This window comes from Chiloscyllium plagiosum, chromosome 1 (assembly GCF_004010195.1).
Source record: "Chiloscyllium plagiosum isolate BGI_BamShark_2017 chromosome 1, ASM401019v2, whole genome shotgun sequence".
NCBI lineage: Eukaryota > Metazoa > Chordata > Chondrichthyes > Orectolobiformes > Hemiscylliidae > Chiloscyllium > Chiloscyllium plagiosum.
This window is the reverse complement of record NC_057710.1, coordinates 122632471-122650780: the sequence shown is the minus strand read 5'-3', so window position 1 is coordinate 122650780 and position 18310 is coordinate 122632471. Positions and strand designations below refer to the sequence as shown.

Sequence of the window (18310 nt, the reverse complement as noted above, 5' to 3'; positions counted from 1 at the left end):
TTCTCATGTGAAAATCCTTCCATACCAGCAATCAACATGGTGAGCCTGTTCTGGACTGCCTCCAATGTCAGTGTACCTATCCTTAGATAAAGTAAACACAACTGCTCAGAGTATTCCAGTGTGGTCTCTCTGGTGCCTTGTGTAGTTTTAGCAAGACCTCCTGGATTTTATATTCCATTTACTTGGAAATAAAGGCCGACATTCTATTTGCTTCCCCTTTTATCTGCTGGCCTTTTGTAATTCACAGAGGAGGGTCCCCAGTCACTCTGCTCTAAAGATTTCTGCAGTCTTTCACCATTTAGGGAGTGTTCAGCTCTTCTATTCTTCCTGTCAAAGTACATGACCTCCATGTTTTCCTTCATTATATTCCATCAACCAAGTTACTGCCAACTTACTTAACCTGTCTGTATCCTTTTTGTTCTCCTCACTATGATCCTTCCTATCTCTTTTCGTATCATCTACAAACTTGGTGAGGGTACTTTCACTGCTGTCTGATCTTACTGAAATATGGTGCTCAGGAGGTTTCAGAGGGTTAATGATTAGATGACCCTAGGGTAAAATAGGGATGACATGAGTACAAGGTTGAAGAAGAAGAGGGGAAAGTAAAGGGAGAAACAGCATTCACAGAGGAAAAGAAGTTAGTCAGCCCAGTGTCACTGAGGGTTACACGGTTTCTTGAGCTGATTCTTGCTCATATGTCATTGGTCGCCTTCATCTGCCTTATTTCAAAGCCAACGACACATCGGTGAAGCTGGGCTCTCTATCACAGGTAATCTAGCGCACTCTCTTCCCAGCTGTTGAGTGTGAAGACAGTCATCACATTTTTTGGTGGATTTCCTGGGCATTTTTAAACACTTCTTGCTTATCCTATGATATTTGGTTGATCACAAGTTTGGAAGCAGTCAGCACACTTCAGAAGGTGTGTTTGACACTCAGCGTGTCCACTGGAGTTGTTGCGACAGAATCCTTGTCTCTGTGTTCACAGCACCTGCTTCCTGAAGAATGTTCGTATTCAGGTTGTGATCCATCCAGATGACATGTGTAGGCAGTGCTGTTGGAAAGATGACTAATCTTTTCATATTGTCAACCTAGCACATCATGTTGATGGTATAAGGCCATCAAAAACTTTTACAAGCATTAGCATTGTATGTCCCCGGAGGACAGGTTACCACATCCTGAAAGCCAAATTGACACAGGAGGACCCTAAACAACATGTTCCCCTGACAAGTTCCCCATTGCACAACCTACAAGAGACCATCTTGCAGAATATCGTGGATCACCAGTTCTGTGCAGTGGCACAATCACAATGCAGTGCCAACAGGCAAGTTCATCTTGCATTTCAAAATCTTCTCCCCAGTAGATATCAATGGTGCACCAGTAGTAAGCCTGCCAGTATGTATTCACAGTTCTGGAGATTCAAACCACACCCACTATGGAGAATCAGACCAGCCATGATGAAATCGAATCAATCAATGATCTGGAATAGCTGTACAAAGCCTGCCTTGACACAATCAACAATTTTAAGGGTTGTGAAACATTGCATCGCCAGGTCGATGCGACCCTGTTTATTCTTCCTCCCAGAAACTGCAATGTGCACGTTCAGGAGTTCATCCCAATCCAAGTGTGATCATAGATGGTAAATAAGTGTTGACTCCGGATCCAGAGATTACCTTGAATTTTCGTATTTCCTCTCACCATACATTTTCCACAAGTAGGGGATATATTTCTAGAGAGATTAGATCATCCCCTAAATGTGGCAAGATAACCACCAATGACCATTTAGTCACCTCAGCACACATGAGGTGGAAGTGAAAGAAGGTCATCCTCAATCCGGAGAGGCTGCCGAAGGAGAAGCTCTATGGTTTTGTCTTTAAGCCCCATTTCCTCCATAAGCCTTTCCTTGGCAAAGGTTTTAGTCACTCCTCCTTTGGTTGATTGTTGATTTTTTTTTTGTCTCATTATATTTCTGCTTTGAGTGCTGTACAAATACAAGTTGTTGTTCAATTTAGGACATTTTTTTGCTATATGAGCATAAGCAGGATTTATACTGAGGGCTTCATTTGAAAGAAAAAATGATAAACTCCTCAGTCAAGTCTGGATGAGAGGTCAGTTAGGCTTTGAAAAAATCTAATTCTGGTTGAAGTTTGATTTAACGTTTAAGATGAAGATCATGTAGGATGTGCATTCTTACTTGTTGAGTTAGTGATGACTTAATTTCTCTGAGCACATTGGAAACCAAACTCTGATCCAGTTTGAACAATTGTTCACCTCAAAAAAAATATTGGATCAAGAATATAAATTGTCTAGAAAGGTGCCCGAGTCTATTGTTATTTATTATTAAGCTGCTTTTCCCTTTATTAATGGCAAACATCAGTCTGATTAACATCAGCTTTTAATTCATCTAATTAAAGAATGGAAAGATGTGAAGTGTGTCAATATAATGATTGCTTTTAAAAGTTTCTGTGAATCTGTTTGGTAATTACAATTTTGGTTTTTCATAAACTTACATTAATAGTTAGTATTAAATGCTAAACTTCCCCACAAATGATAAAGCATTAAAACCGAGAGGACAACAGTTGCGCTAAACAATGGTAGCGTGGGAGGCAATGGCCTAGTGGTATTATCACTAGCTTATTAGTCTAGAGTTCCTGGTATTGCTCTGGGAGCCTGAGTTCAAATCGTGCCTTGGGTAGAGATTGAAGTTTTAAAACATTGGAATTAATTGACTCATGATGACTATGAAACAGTTGCCAATTGTTGGGTAAAAAAGTCAATGAATATCCTTGAGGGAAGGAAGCTGTTGTCCCCATCTGGCCTACATGTGACTCTGCACCCACAGCGGTGTGGTGACTTTAAAGTGCCCTCTGGGAAATTAGGAATGGCCAAGAAATTCTGACCAATTCAGAGATATGTGCATAAATAAATTAATACAATTTAATCATTTTAAAAATAATAAATACATTTTTATAAAAGAGTAAGTTTACAATGGCCTAATCTTCAAAGTTGTCCTGAAGAGGAAGCCTTATGAAAGGATGCAAAGATCTTGCCAGCCCTCAGTGATACCTTGTTCAAGTAGTTTCTTGACAAACATTGAGAATGAAGGAACTACAGCTCTATTCTCTCCTCACTCAACATCTACATACACCTTCCATACATTCCAGCAGAGGTCGCTGACGTTTATTTTTCCTCTTGAGTGATGGAAGTTGAAGTCCACCACGGTATTTCCAACATCACATTCACCTGAAATCAGCTACTCAAGCTCAGATTCTTGGGATCCATTTCTATATGACATAATACTTTCAGAGACTGAGACATTGAGGAAGTCTAAATCTGTTTCTCGATAACTTTATCATGCAGTTAGCAATTATTAGAATTTGGTTTTCAAAATAATGGCATATGGTATTGGTTATTTTTCTGAAGGCTTTTAAAACAAAGTAAGTAAATCAGTCCTTCTCAACATTGACCTCATCCAATATGTGTCAGAGAGTAGGGACCCCCCTGAGGGTTAATGAAATAGTATTAGTACTGTGCAGAGTTTCTGACCAACAGTGTAAATGTAAAAGGCCATTAGCTTTTTTTTGGTTTAGAGTAATTGAGGATTGATTTTAGCTTTAGGAAACCCACAGATTGGAAGCTTTTCAACAGTTCAGAGGAGACCTGACTGGTCGAAATAATTTCTCTAGCAGATAGGAGAATAGTAGAGTTCAGGGTATAAGCTACTCCAGTAGAAACTTCATTTGTACAACTTCTAGACCAGGAGTATTTGGTAAAAAATGTGCAGATTATTACAAGACTGAGAAGGTATAAGCTTTAAATCTTGAGCATTCACAGAAGAATTCACCGTTCACAGGAAAGAACTGGGCAGAATTAGTTGAGTCAAACTTAATGGTTTGACGTGGGTATTTTTGCTGGATGTGAAATTGTGAAATGATGGTTTTGGAGAATAGTGATAATTGTATTCACTGTGTGTTTTTGGATTTTTCTAAACCCTCCTATATTTAAACATCCTTTTTTTTTTGGTTGTTTTCCCTTTTATATGATGAACTTTTTTTTAATCTTATGGAAGAGAATCTGCAGCCATGTGTGCTTGTGTTTCAGTAAGTGACCATCACATTATCTATCAAGCCAAATTTCATTCTGGGATCTGACTTGCCCAGTTGTAACATCAGCATCACTCATATTTCAGCACAATATCAGCAGCTCAATAATGCTGCAATGTTCACCATCCTTCAGATAGCAGAGAGTTTACCACTGAGAATTTGATCAACATTTCTGGCTTCAATACGGATTAAATTTCAACTGTAACAGGAAATTTATAGGAGATTATTGAACAGAAACACAAATATGTGACTTTGAATTTTACAATATATTGGGATATTGTGCAGATTTATGGTCACATTTTTGAAATATCCTTAAACTATGAATTGTGGGATATTAAGAATAAGAGGTTAGAGCTGAAGAAGAATTGTGTGAAAAATTAGGCTCTTTTCAGTTGATGATGATAAAAGGATCGGATATTCATTGTTAGGAAAGGTCTGGGAAAGTTTCTTCTTCATTCATTCATTTATGGGATCTTGGCATAATCTCCCTAAATGTTCATGAAAATTTGGTGGTGACATTGAAAGAATGGCAATATATCCAAGTCAGGATAGTGAATAACTTGCAGGGAAACTGACAGATGTTGGTCTTCCCATGTATCTACTGCTCTTGTCCATCTAGGTGGTGGAGGTTGCACGTTTAGAAGTTGCTGTTGAAGGAGCCTTACTAAGTTAGAGCATTGCATCTTGTCCATGGTCCAAGCTGACACTGTGTGTTTGTAGTAAAGGGACACAATGTTGAAGATTGTTAACTGAGCGCTAATCAAATGGACTGCTTTCTCCTGGATGGTGTCAATCTTCTTGAGAGTTGTTGGAATGGCACGCATCCAGGAGAGTATTCCATCACATTCCAGAGCTGTGCCGCGTGGACCGTAGACAGTCAGTGGAGACACAGGAGAGGAGTTGCTTCTTGTAGAATTGGGAGCAGATTCTTAAAAGGTCCCTACTCTGGTTGAATGCTCCTTCAATCCCATGCTGTTCATGAAGACCACAAAACCTGAGTTCTGCACACCTCTGGGCCTCACTTTCCCTCTCATTATGAGGGTCCCTGCACCCATGCAGACCTAAACTCTGGAATTTAGAGTCTGCTCGTAGTCCCTGTCTTGGCTGTTCATGTCACTGTGCTACAGGAATTATAGAGCTGCCGGTCAAAGAGAATGGCTGCAAGCTCTAAGATGGGATATTCACCTGAATAAGGAGTGATTGTCCTATCACCAGTCAACTAATGCATTACTTAGAGCATTACGTGACTACGGGCTGCCGCAATCAGTGGGGATGTGTTTGCTGCTAAATTTGGGTGGAGTGATGGAAAACTCCACCATCTGAAACCTTCTTCCATATGTTGTACAGAATTGAGTATGGAGTCATAGAATCATGCAGCCTGGAAACAGATTCTTCGGGCCAACTCATTTGTACCGATCAGAAATCTCAATCTGATCTAGTCCCATTTTCCAGCAATTGGTCCATAAATTGTCCATATAGTGTTCAGTAAGGTTTAGGTTGGTGCGTTAGTCAGAGGTAAATGTAGAATAATAGGGTAGGGGAATGGGTCTGGGTGGGTTACTCTTCAGAGGGTCGGTGTGGACTTGTTGGGCCAAATGCCCTGTTTCCACACTGTAGGGATTCTATGACAAAAAAATCCTTCCTAGTCATGTATCTATGAAGATGCCATTTATTTTGAGAAAAATAGCAGAAAAGAACTCATTTGTACCGATCAGAAATCTCAATCTGATCTAGTCCCATTTTCCAGCAATTGGTCCATAAATTGTCCATATAGTGTTCAGTAAGGTTTAGGTTGGTGCATTAGTCAGAGGTAAATGTAGAATAATAGGGTAGGGGAATGTGTCTAGGTGGGTTACTCTTCAGAGGGTCAGTGTGGACTTGTTGGGCCAAATGCCCTGTTTCCACACTGTAGAGATTCTATGACAAAAAAATCCTTCCTAGTCATGTATCTATGAAAATGCCACTTATTTTGAGAAAAATAGCAGAAAAGTCGCACTCTGCCATTGCAAACTAATGATGACTTTTTGCTTCACTCATTGATGGAGGGAACCTCTCTGGTGGTGATGGTGTTTGAATACTGTGCTGTCCTTGGTCTTCCCTATGGTACTGGTTGCAGAGTACTGCTACCAGTGGGCATTGGTGGTGGATAGGGAACCAATCAAATGGCTTCTTCACCATAGACAGTGTCTAACCTCTTCAGTGTTGGACTAGCGCACATCAAGGGAAGTCGAGAGCATTGGCATAACATTCCCAGCTTGTGCCTTGGTGGTGGTGGAGAGACTTCGGAGAATCAAATTTGCTATTTGTCACAGATCCAAGATATTGGTGATGGTTACATTAGTGATGGCAATGCTGCTGAATGTCAAGGGGAGATGTTTAGATTCTGTTGTTAGAGGTGACAATTGTCTGGCATGTAGATTACTTACCACTTACAAGCCCAAGGCGAGATTCTGTCCAGTTCTTCAGACTTTTACACTGAGAAGCTAGAAATGGAACTGTGCACTGTACAATCATCAGTGAAGATTGCACTTCTAAAATGATCCTGGGAGGGACGGTCAGTGATCAAACGGTTTCTTTGGAAAATAAAATGTCTTTTTATGGTTGAAGACCTTTTCACAACCTACATTATTGAAAATCTAATAGGAATATGGCACACTCTATATCAGATTGATTTGCACTTGCTGAGTGTTACATCATAAAGTGACCTTAAAGCAACATTTTAAAAAAAAATTTTAAATTTTCTTACTATTGTTTCAAACCATTACATCAGCGATGTGAAAATCACATTGCAGTTGCAGTCACTTGCTCAGTTTCTTATTGTTATGATGAACCCTCTGTTCAAGATGCTGGTCGTGGGCAATGTGACATGAGGAAATAAATTTCCGAAGCTCTGACACTATTGTTCTGTGCATTTGTGTTTGAGCTGTGGGAGGATCCTCTGTAAAGAGCTGTGAAGTTTCAAGCATTGCTTCTGGTGTGGCCACTGGTTTGATGACAGGATTGAGAACATCAACATGTTGAATGTGTGCACCTGATCGGTCAGTGATTAAGACAAATGGTCAGCAATGTGGCAATTCAAACTGGCTTACCACATCTCCAGTTCTTCAGCTTGCAGCTCCGCATTAGAAAGCAGCTGCTCACTGGTCAGATTATGGAACGTGCTTTAACTTTGTCTGTTTTATGAAATGTTGCTTCAATAAATTTGCTATAATGGAGTGAATGAATCACCATTATGTTTCGATCTCTCAGTGACTGTATCCATGGTCAACACTACAAATGTTTTAATGGTAAATGTTATGACTAACATTTAGGAATATAGGAATAATCAGCAGGAGTGAACAATTCAGATCTTTGAGCCTGGTCTGCCATTTTACATGATGCTGGCTGATCTTCTCCTGGTCTCAACTCTACTTTCCTACCTGCTCCCCATAGCTTTTTATCCTATTTTTTATCAGAAATATATGTATCTCTTTCTTGAATCTGTTGATTGGTTCTGCCTGCACTGCACTTTGGACAGTGAGTTCCACAGATTGACAAATCTGTGGGAGAAATAATTTCTCCTCATCTCAGTTTTGAACCCAACTCCTCTCACTCGGTTTCTATGACCTCATGTTTGAGATGTTCTGACGAGGGGAATCATCTGCTCAACATCTACCTTGTCAAACATGTTTGGCATTTTATATTTTTCAATTAGATCCCCTCTCATTCTTCTGAACTCTAGCGAATACAGAAGTGGGGCATGATCATAGAACACAGTATTTAAAGTCCCACAAGGGGGGGAGATCTGTTCAATGCCCATCTTCTCTATCCCCATTAGAGTTTTATATACCTCAATCAGATCACCCCCTTATTTTTCTGAACTCTAGTGAGTACAAGCCCAAGCTATTCAACTACTCCTTGTACAGTAGCCCTTTCATTCCTGGGATCAACCCGGTGAACCCCCTCTGAACTGCTGCCAGTGCCACCATATCCTTCCTCAAGCAAGGAGACCAAAACTGGACACAATATTCCAGATGTGGTCTCACCAATGCCCTATATAATTTTAACACTTCGTTACTTTTAATAATAAATAAATTTGTAATAAATACCAGGATTGTATTTGCCTTTCATATTACATGCAGCACCTGCATACCCACTCTCTGTGATTCATGTACAAAGATGCCCAGATCCCTCTGCACTGATGCACTTTGAATCTGCCTCCCATTTAAATAATAATTTGCCATTTTATTTTTTTCAGATAAAATGGACAACATGCACTTATCCACATTAAATTCCATCTGCCAGAATCTGGCCCATTCTCCTCACCTATCAATGCCCATCTGTAAACTCTTTATCTCCTCATCACTGCTTGTTTTCCCATCTATTTTAGTATCACTGGCAAACTTTGCTATGTTATACTTTGACCCTTTTTGCAGATCATTGACATAGATTGTAAATAGTTTAAGTCCGAGAACTGAATCCTGTGGAGCCCACTAGTTATAGTTCACCATCTAGAGAAGGACTCATTTATAATAGAACATGGAACATAGAAAAGTACAGCACAGAACAGGCCCTTTGGCCCATGATGTTGTGGCAAGATTTAATCCTAATGTAAAATATAATAACTTAGCCTACGTACCCCTCAACTCACTGCTATCTATGTGCATGTCCAGCAGTCACTTAAATGTCCCTAATGACTCTGCTTCCGCCACCACAGCTGGCAACACATTCCATGCAGTCACAACTCTGCGTAATGACCCTCAGCTTTCTGCCAGTCAGCTGCTCCTCTATCCAAGCCAATACTCTACCCCTAACCCCTGGATCTAACCATCTGGATCAGTCTTTTATGCAGCACCTTGTCAAATGCCTTCTGTAAGTCTAGATATACCACATCAACTGGATCCCCATTATCCACTCTGCTGGTTACATCCTCAAAGAACTCCAGCAAGTTTGTCAAGCATGATTTACTCTTCATGAGACTGTACTGATACTGGTGAACTGAGCTTTGTTTTTCCAAGTATTCAGTTAGCTTCTCCTTTATGATTAATTCCAGCAACTCCCCCACTACAGAGGTCAAAGTACCTGATCCATATTTTCCTACTTCCTTCCAATCACCTTTTTTGAATAAGGGTGTCATATTAACATGTTTCTAGAATCCACTGGCACCTTTCCAAGGAATTTGGGAAAATCATAACTAATGCATTCACTATCTCTACTGTAGTTCCACTTAATACCCTAAGGTGCAGGCCATCAGGCCCTGCTTTTAATCCAATCAGTTTTCTTGATTGGTGATGTCTTTGCTGGCCAGTATCTCAGAGTAAGCTGGAAGAATGACACTTCAATTTCTACTTGGGGATTTACAGCCTCTGGATTCAATATAGAGTTCAAGAATTTTAGGGTTTACTATGTCATAGCCCACACCCCACACACCAGATCTTTTGATCACACAGTCCGCTCTTACACACAACACATTGTTAGTGGCTAACAGTCTCCATTAACAGCTGTTCACCCTCCCAGCTATACCGTTATCGACTCTTTGTCTGTCCAACTGTTCTTGCCTCTCTTTGTGCTCTATCCCCAATCACCGATCATTTACTCCTTACTCCCTCCCCCACTTCACCCTCTGCAATAAGAACTGACATTTTCCTAACTACCATCAGTTCTGAGGAAGGGTCACTGGACCTGAAATGTTAACTCTGATTTCTCTTCACAGCTGTTACCAGACCTGCTGAGCTTTTCCAGCAACCTCTGTGTTTACGTCATGAACCATATCTGGATGAGGGAATATTTAAAAGGTCAGGTCACCCATTACAAGCTATGCCCTTGCACTCACCAATTTGTGGCCTCTCATACACCTTCATGGCTACTGCTTTCTTCTCCCCACTCCCAAAGCCCGTCCCCTCCAAGCTACACTGTCCATGTCCTTTTATCCAAAATGCAGAGCCAATAAACCTGAGAGTCACAGTAGCTAAAAAGCAAATCATTCAATCATAACTTTCGACTTCATTTAAAAAAAAAGCTGGTTTTAGTACAACCCAATAAAAGTATCTATCATCCATATGTTTCAATTCTCAACAATAGAAGCTATGTACACCAAGCCACTTTATTTTGTGTGTGGAAGCATTCTGCAATTGACAAAATAGGTCATAGCTATCAATCAAACTATGCATTTCTTGGGTGCAGTTATTCCAGAACATCAATAGATCCAGTCAAGCCTCATTACACATTTCCGAAATGACAGCACTGAATATATCTCAACAATATTTCATTGGCTGTAAGTATTTTGGGAAATCCCAACATTGTATACGGTGCTTAACTTTTTTTATTTCTCAATTAATATTGACAGCCATAACATTGTCCAGTAAAATTCCTGCTTATTAATAATTTGAAACAGCAAAGTGAATTACTGAAAAGTGCTCAACTTTTTTTATAGCTTGTTTATCTTTTTCAAGGAGAGTCCTTGCACACACATACACTCAAATTAGGCAAACACCAGGGCGGCCAGTGACAAACACTGCCCTTCACATCAAAGGGCAGTTTTCCCCCGTTTATTTTTTTTTCGGGAAATCTCCTGTTTTTTTTTGGTGTGTGTGTGTGCAGGTGTGAGACACAGTGAAAGGACCTGTTGATGGCCAGTTTATATAGCTTGTTTATAATTGCATAACCTACATTACTCTTGTTTGCAGCTTGTTATCCCATGCAGGACCCTTTTTTAACAATATAATTTGATCTGTTTTACAGGGGACCATTTTCTTGCCTGGAAATAATGTCACTGAGCACTCATGCAATGGAGATGAGTCCAGGAAGTTCCTTTTTGAAATTGTGCCTGGTAAGAGACATTATTTTTTTTTCATTTTTTTTTAATATAATCATGTTATATGATTACCCAATGGCACATAGAGATGCCAAAGATGATCATACATCACCTATTGAAACACTGCTGTCCTTTCTGAAATATATTGAATTGAAAAGGTGAAGCTACTATTTTTCCAGCTTGGGGATATAGAGCTGGTTCAAAAAGATGCATAACATTCGAATTATGACCAAGAGAAAGGTAACTATTTCACAGCATGAATGGTATCCAAACTGAAAAAAAAAACGGTTTGAAAGTATTGAAAGCTATAGCAGTCTATTTTCTAGTCTTTTGCATGGTCAAATCATTTAATAATCTCACAAAAAGCTGTGGTAAATTTTTCATGACCATATATTTATTTCAACAACCTGTGGTGAAAATTATTGCAATTAGCCAGCACACTACAGCAATATGTAACAATGTGGGTGCTTGTATTTTTTTTTTATTGTGAATCAGTTAAACACATCTTGTTAGAATGAAATCTAGAGGTGCTGCCTTTATCATATGCAAGGATTTCATTATAAACAAGTTGATGGCAATAAATACTCCCATGACTTATTTTCAAAGTCCCATAGTCTTAAATTCTTCTGCTCTGTTCCAAATCTATTCTGCCAGTTACGCACTACGCTTTTCTTGGGAGTTGTTACCAGGAGCTGTAAGGTAAGCATGAGCAAATTTCTGCTTTTCCTTTTCGCACTAAAGAAGCTCCCCTCCCCACTTCCTCATAGAAAGAGTTTACTGCACAGGCCTTCATCCTTAAACCAAGTCTAGAAGCATGGAAAAAGTGCACACACATGTCTTTTATCACAAATACATACAATAAGTGGCTTTCTACAGAGCAGACTATATACAGAGACAGGGTGAAGATATCAGCGGATAAAAGATATCAGGCTTCACTGGAGTCAAGTTGCACTTACATCTTTTTAATTTTTATTGACATTTTTCAGACAACCTGTGAGGCCCTGTCTGAGGAGGACAGGAATTTTGCTGATATTCAAAAGGCTGGCTTAAGTACAACAATCGGACCTCAACTTTATTTGAAACAGCTGCATCATCTATTTTTGGGTGTAGGAATAAAACCTGGTATAGAGGAGTAACCTCCCTATCCTGAGCTTCTTCAGATTGCCCTTTCACCTTGTTTAACCAGGAGCCTACTGCTCACTTTCATAGACCCCAGACTTGCTGCTCATTTCATGTCGAAACCTGAACCACAGTCTTTTAAAGTTATTTTTCGGAGGTAGGTGGACAAATGTACTCTTAGATACATAAACTCAGCATGTCAAGTGAAAATTTGAATTCAGCTGAAGTAACTCCGCAGAGGCTGGTGTCTCGTCAACAAGTCACCCTTTGTTTACACGTGGAGAGTCCTTCACACTGATCCCACTCCCTCTGAGCCAGCTTGCAGAGTGAACACACCTCTGACGCTAGTTTATGTCTGCCAGCCAGGGCTCCCTTATTAGACCAGGTTAACGGTCCCAATCAGGGAACCCATATAAGCTCTCTAAGATCTATCTGGCTGACCTCGTTATGTTCACTGCATCCCTCCCCCTCTGAGTCACAGGACATTAGCTAGTGTTTGTTTTTGTAGTTCCTCATGTGGCGTTTTAGCACCGTGTCACATTCCTCTGATATGCAAGACACAGTAGCTCACCTCTTGCACCCAGAGCATTTGGAAGAAACTCATTCTCTTCTTCAGGCAAAAAAGGCACCAACATCTGCCGTGTCCATCTCAGGTTCTAAGGTCTCTTCAACGCTTGATCGACAGAGAGGGCCCTTGGATTCTGGAACATTCGGAAAGGCAAATTTTACCCCCACACCGTTAGCAAGTTTACAGCTTTCATACAGTCCACATGCTTGTTCAGGATCGTCACACCCCTACCTGAACTTCAAACGTCACTGGACCTGATCTCACATGGACCATGCCTCGAACCCATGCAGGGCCATTCTAGTGGTTCCTACACCAAACTTCGACCCCTGAAGTAAACAGTCTCTCTCACTTAGACGAAAGTGAGGAAGCAGATGCTGCAGATTAGAGTCGAGAGTGTGGCACTGGAAAGGTGCTGCAGGTCAGGCAGCATCCGAGGAGCAGGAGAGTCGATGTTTCGGACAAAAGCCCTTCATCAGGCCTCTCTCACTTAGCGGAGTCTGTGTCTGGCAATGACGTTCCTGATACCGTTTTACCCTCCCTCTCCCAGGTCCAGGAAGATCAGGTTTAACCTGATGCAGTCTTCTCACCATTAGCAACTCTGCAGGAACCATCCCTGTAGTTGCATGAGGGCTGGTCCTATAATCAAATATGAAACGGGACAGTTTGGTATCTCGTGAAGCTGTAGATTGTTTCTTTCAGCCTAGTCTTCAAAGTTTGGACTGCTCTTTTTGCTAGAATTTTGGATGATGGATGGTATGGAGTTTTCCTTATATCACAAATACTGTTCGACTTTAGGAAATACTCAGATTCCCTGCTGGTAAACAATGGCCTATTAACTGTGACCAACATTTCAGGGAGTCCATGTATTGCAAAAGATACTCACAGTTTTTCTATCATTGTCCCTGTGTTTGAACTCTATGCACATCCAGCCACTTTGAGTGAGTGTCTACAATGACTAAGAGCAGTAAGCCCATGAAAGGACATGCATAATCAATGTGTAACCAAGTCCAGAATTTACTCAGCCATTCTTACAAATGTGTTGGAGCTGCTGGTGGTAATTTTTGTCCTTGTTGGCACTCTGGGCACTGCCCCCCTAATGGAGCTATGGCAGCATCCAACCCTGGCTACCAATCATAACTTCTTGCCAACATTCTTCACCTTGGAAACCCCTGGATGACCCGGGCGGAGTTTAACCAGTATCTAGTGGCAACCTTTGCTCCCTATAACAATAGGCCATCCTGGTCTCTCCAGATCCAAAATGCTTTCAATTCTGGTTGTGATGGCTCCTATGTCTCCCCCATTACCACCAGCTGTTTCAGTTTTGCCAGGACCAGATCTTTCTGCGTCTGAGGTCTGATATTGTCAGTTGTGACTGGAGGTGTGTCCAGAAAATTTAAAGCTGTTACAGACTCTTCCAGTGGAGGTACCACTGGTGCTGTATCTGCCAGCAGAAGGCAGCTCAATGTGTTCGCATTCACTACTTGGCCTCCCAGACAGTGTTCAACTTATAATTTTATGCATTTAGAATTAAAGCCCCCCATTGAATTTGGCTGAAGCTATGGGCGGCACTGCCTTGTTCTCTTTATGTAGACCTAGCAGGAGTTTGTGGTCCATTATTATTACAAATCTACATCCGGAAGGGTATTGTGGAGCTTCCTGACTCCAAATACCACCAACAAAACTCCTTTTTCTGTTTGGGCATATATACACTCTGCATTAGCCGAACTGCTGGATGCATACGCTATTGGGAATTCCTGCCCCATGGGCCACCGATGAGCTCCTACTACCCTGATGCTGTATGGGGAGGCATCACCCAATCTCTCTTGGGATCATAGTGTGCTAACACCTTAGAATATGATAGCAGTTTCTTCACTTCATTGAAAGCAATGGCATGGCTTCATGACTATATCCAAGGCTGACCCTTTTTTAAGAGTTGATTGACAGGTGCCAGGATGGAGGCCAGGTAATGTATGAACTTTCCATAATAGATCACCAGCCCACGGAAAGGTCTAAGCTCTGATGCAGACATGGGAGCTGGGGCACCTTTGATCATCCTCACTTCATCTTCCAATCTGTGTACCCTATTCTTGTTGACTTTGTAGCCCAAGTAGGTCACTCTGGGTGCCTCAAACATACATTTTTCTCTTCTGAGCCATACACCTGTCTGGGAGAAAGGTCTAAGGATATGTCCAAGTTCTCTAAGTGCTCCTTATTGGTATTCCCTGTTATTAGCATGCTATGGTAAATGATGACCTGGGTAGACCTTGTAAAATGTTCTCCATTGTCCACTAAAAAATGACAGCCTGATGTAACCCTAAATGGCAGTCTCATATGTTGGTACAAACCCTTATGGATATTAACTGTGCCATACTTCTGTGAATCCTCATCTAACCATATGGCTCATGCCCAGCTTCGTGAAGGACAGTCCCTTACCAGCTTTGTGTATAATTCCTTTATGTGAGGGATTGGGATTTATTCAGCTGTGAAAAACACATCACTGTTTGATTAAAATCTCCACAAATGTGTACTGACCCGACAGGTTTCACAATTGGTACAACCAATGCTGCCCATTCCACAAACTGGGCTGGTTTGATGATTCTTTCTCTTTCTAGCCTCCTAATTTCTGCCTCTACTTTTACCCATAAGGCAAATGATACTGAACGGGCCTTGCAGAATTGTGGGTTTGCTTCCTGATAATCATACAAGGTGCCCTTGGCTATTTTGATAGTCCCTAGACCTTTCTGAAAAGCTTCTGGATATTTAATTAGCACTTCACTTAGGCAGCCATTTTCTAATCGAAAAACGTTAAGCCAATCAAGGTGAATATTTCTCAACCCATTTCACCCATCATGCTTGGGCCCAAGTCTTTTACTACAATCAGTGGTAACTGAACCAGCTGCTTCTCATAAAGACCGGAACCAAAGTCTTTAATCTGTAAAGGTTCTGTGGTTTAGGTTTTCAGTCCAACTGAGGTCTTGTGCAACTTTGTGGGTTGGAGACCAGAGCAAATTTTGTGGAAGATTGATTCTGCAATCACTGAAACCGCCGTGTCGGTATCGACCTCCATTAGAGCTGAGTGATCATTAACCAGATGTTTATTTTGATCGGTTCTGGTTTGGCTAAGCAAGTTAACAGCTCCAACTAGATGTAGGTAGACTTTCCAGGGTGTGCACTCTCCTGGGTACCGGCCTAGGAATTCTCTTCCTCAATTTAGGTCTCTTTAGCTGTCTCAACTCCACATGCCGACAGCAACTACAATGGCTTGCCAGCCCGGATCCTGAAGAAAATTTTGACCATTGGCTGAGACTTGGCTTAGTTTTGGGGTTTTGCTGTGGGCTGACCTAGAGTCTGTCTGTTCAGGATATGTCCTGAGTGAGGCTATGCAATTTCCTTCATTCAAGTGCTGTTCCCCAAGTTCATTTGGAATGGTGAGGGTGTCTACTTCCATCGGAATACCCTGCAACTCATACACCCCACTTGCTGTTTTCCAGTGATAAAACCAATTGCACTGTCTGTTTGAAATCTACTTGGGCATCAGCTAGTATGCACTTTTGCATGGTTGCAGCATTCATCCCACATACCAAACAGGATCTCAGCATCTCATTAAGATTTAAATCTGTCACATGTCTCTGCCAATCATCTCAACCTAGTCAAAATCTCAATACGATTCCCTTGGTTCTCAAATTGCCGGGTAAAACCAATTGCACCCAGAATTAGAGGAGGTTTGGGATTGTAATATTCCTTAACAAAATCCATCTTGAAAGTTTTAGTATCTGTCGCTCAGGGAAAGTTAGGCTCTTAATAACTGAAAAAGCTGTGGGTCCACAAGCTGTCAGATAATATTCATAGCTTTTCATCTGCCCCAATGTCATTTACCTGAAAAAATAACACACTCTTTCCACATACATGCCCAATCTTCAATGGCAGGATCGAACGAGTCAAACATCCCAAATAATGACACAATGTCAGAAATGCTTACCCCAACTCAAATACAACTGTTGCAAGCGAATTTCTTCAGGAGTGTACTTTTCTTTCATTACCACTGAACTAACTGCATAGAGGCCGGTATTCTGTCTCCATGGCAACCTTTATTTACACATGGAGAGTCCTTGACACAATCCAGCCAGCACAGAGCCAGCTCTCAGAATGAACAGAACTTCTGACTCTGGTTTTTTTTTTATTAGATTCCCTACAGTGTGGAAAAAGGCCCTTCGGTCCAACAAGTCCACACTGCCCCTCCGAAGAGTAACACAATTCCCTCTGACTAATGCACCTAACGCTATGGGCAATTTAGCATGGCCAATCCACCTGACCTGCACATCTTTGGACTGTGGGAGGAAACCCACGCAGACACAGGGAGAATGTGCAAACTCCACACAGACAGTCGCCAGAGACTGGAATCGAACCCCGGTCCCTGGCGCTGTGAGACTGCAGTGCTAACCACTGAGCCACCTGACTCTGGTTTATATCTGTCAGCTAGGGCTCCTTGATTGGACCCAGGTTAACAACCCCAATCACGGAACTCATATTGAATGAGGTCCACCTGGCTGACCTTGTTACAATCACTGCACCAACACCTTCTAAATTTTGAACCTCTTTTGTTTCAGGGCATACACACAAGTTGTGAATTCCTCATGGTTTGCTATCACACAATAGTGAACGAATAAAAACATTTCGCAGAAATTCTATGTATTTGTGCCTTGTTTAGTGAATGGCTCACAGAGTAAGTGAATAGAAATTTCTCTATTTATGCCTGAAGAAATATTGAAATTTTGGAAGTGCTCGCAAGACTTTGAACATACAAGAGATATTTTCAGTATATTTAATTACAGTTCTCCTGCATTGGCACTGTTGTCTTTGCATATCTCTTGAAGCTATTCAATACATTCAAGTGTGATAAACATTAACAACAAACACTACCAAACAAATGTCACTTGTACCTTTCACAGTGACACTTGTTTTCGATTATACAGATCTTCTCCAAAAAGTAATGTCATATGTTTCCTTTGTTGTTTAATTTGTGGTAAAGGTATGTTTGCGATTTCACTGAAGGTGAATCCCATATGATCACAAAACATCTCTCAATGGAGTACAAACAGAAGTTGTTGGAGAAATTCAACATCATTGGTGGAGAGAAAGCAGAATTAATGTTTCAGGTCCATTCTTCAGAACCGGAATTCCCTCAATGGATTATCGATGCAAGTTCTTAATACATTTGCAAACAAGTCATTTTCCAATAGTTGCTGTCCAGTCTCAAATTTTCTATTGGATGACCACACCGGTGGTAATAGATTTCTGCTGGTGTCGATTTATGAATCTGTAATCAGGTAATAATTAAAGGGGTTCAAAACATTTCTTTTTTAAAAAAAAAGTTTGAGGACCTGGAGACCTCGAGAACACTCCGTCTCCACCACTGATACTCATTCGGAACAGTGTCTACTATTTACACAATGTATTTCAAAATTGACCAAGGCCTGTTAAATAGTAATTTCCAATCTCTCAACTACTTCCAACCAGGAGGACAAGGGCAACGCATAAATAAGAGCAACATTATCTGCAAATTCCTGTCCAAGGATTCAATCTGACTTGGAAATATATTGCTGTTCCTTCAAAGATAGATTGCCAGAGTTTCTCTATAAATATCTGAAAAGAAAAGAGCAAGTTAAGTAAGTGCTGATCTTCAAGGGATTGAGAATGGGGAGTTAATGGTAGGTAATAAAGAAATGGCAG

At 41.0% G+C, this 18310-nt stretch overlaps 1 protein-coding gene across 1 annotated transcript in view; it reads left to right on the top strand.

The window, feature by feature from the left end:
- Nucleotides 1–18310, top strand: part of arhgap24 (Rho GTPase activating protein 24) — a 445505-nt gene that overhangs the window by 210451 nt on the left and 216744 nt on the right. Inside the window, exon 3 of the mRNA XM_043696029.1 lies at nucleotides 10821–10908. Coding sequence (XP_043551964.1) covers nucleotides 10821–10908 — 88 coding nt within the window. The remainder of the gene's footprint in view (nucleotides 1–10820; nucleotides 10909–18310) is intronic.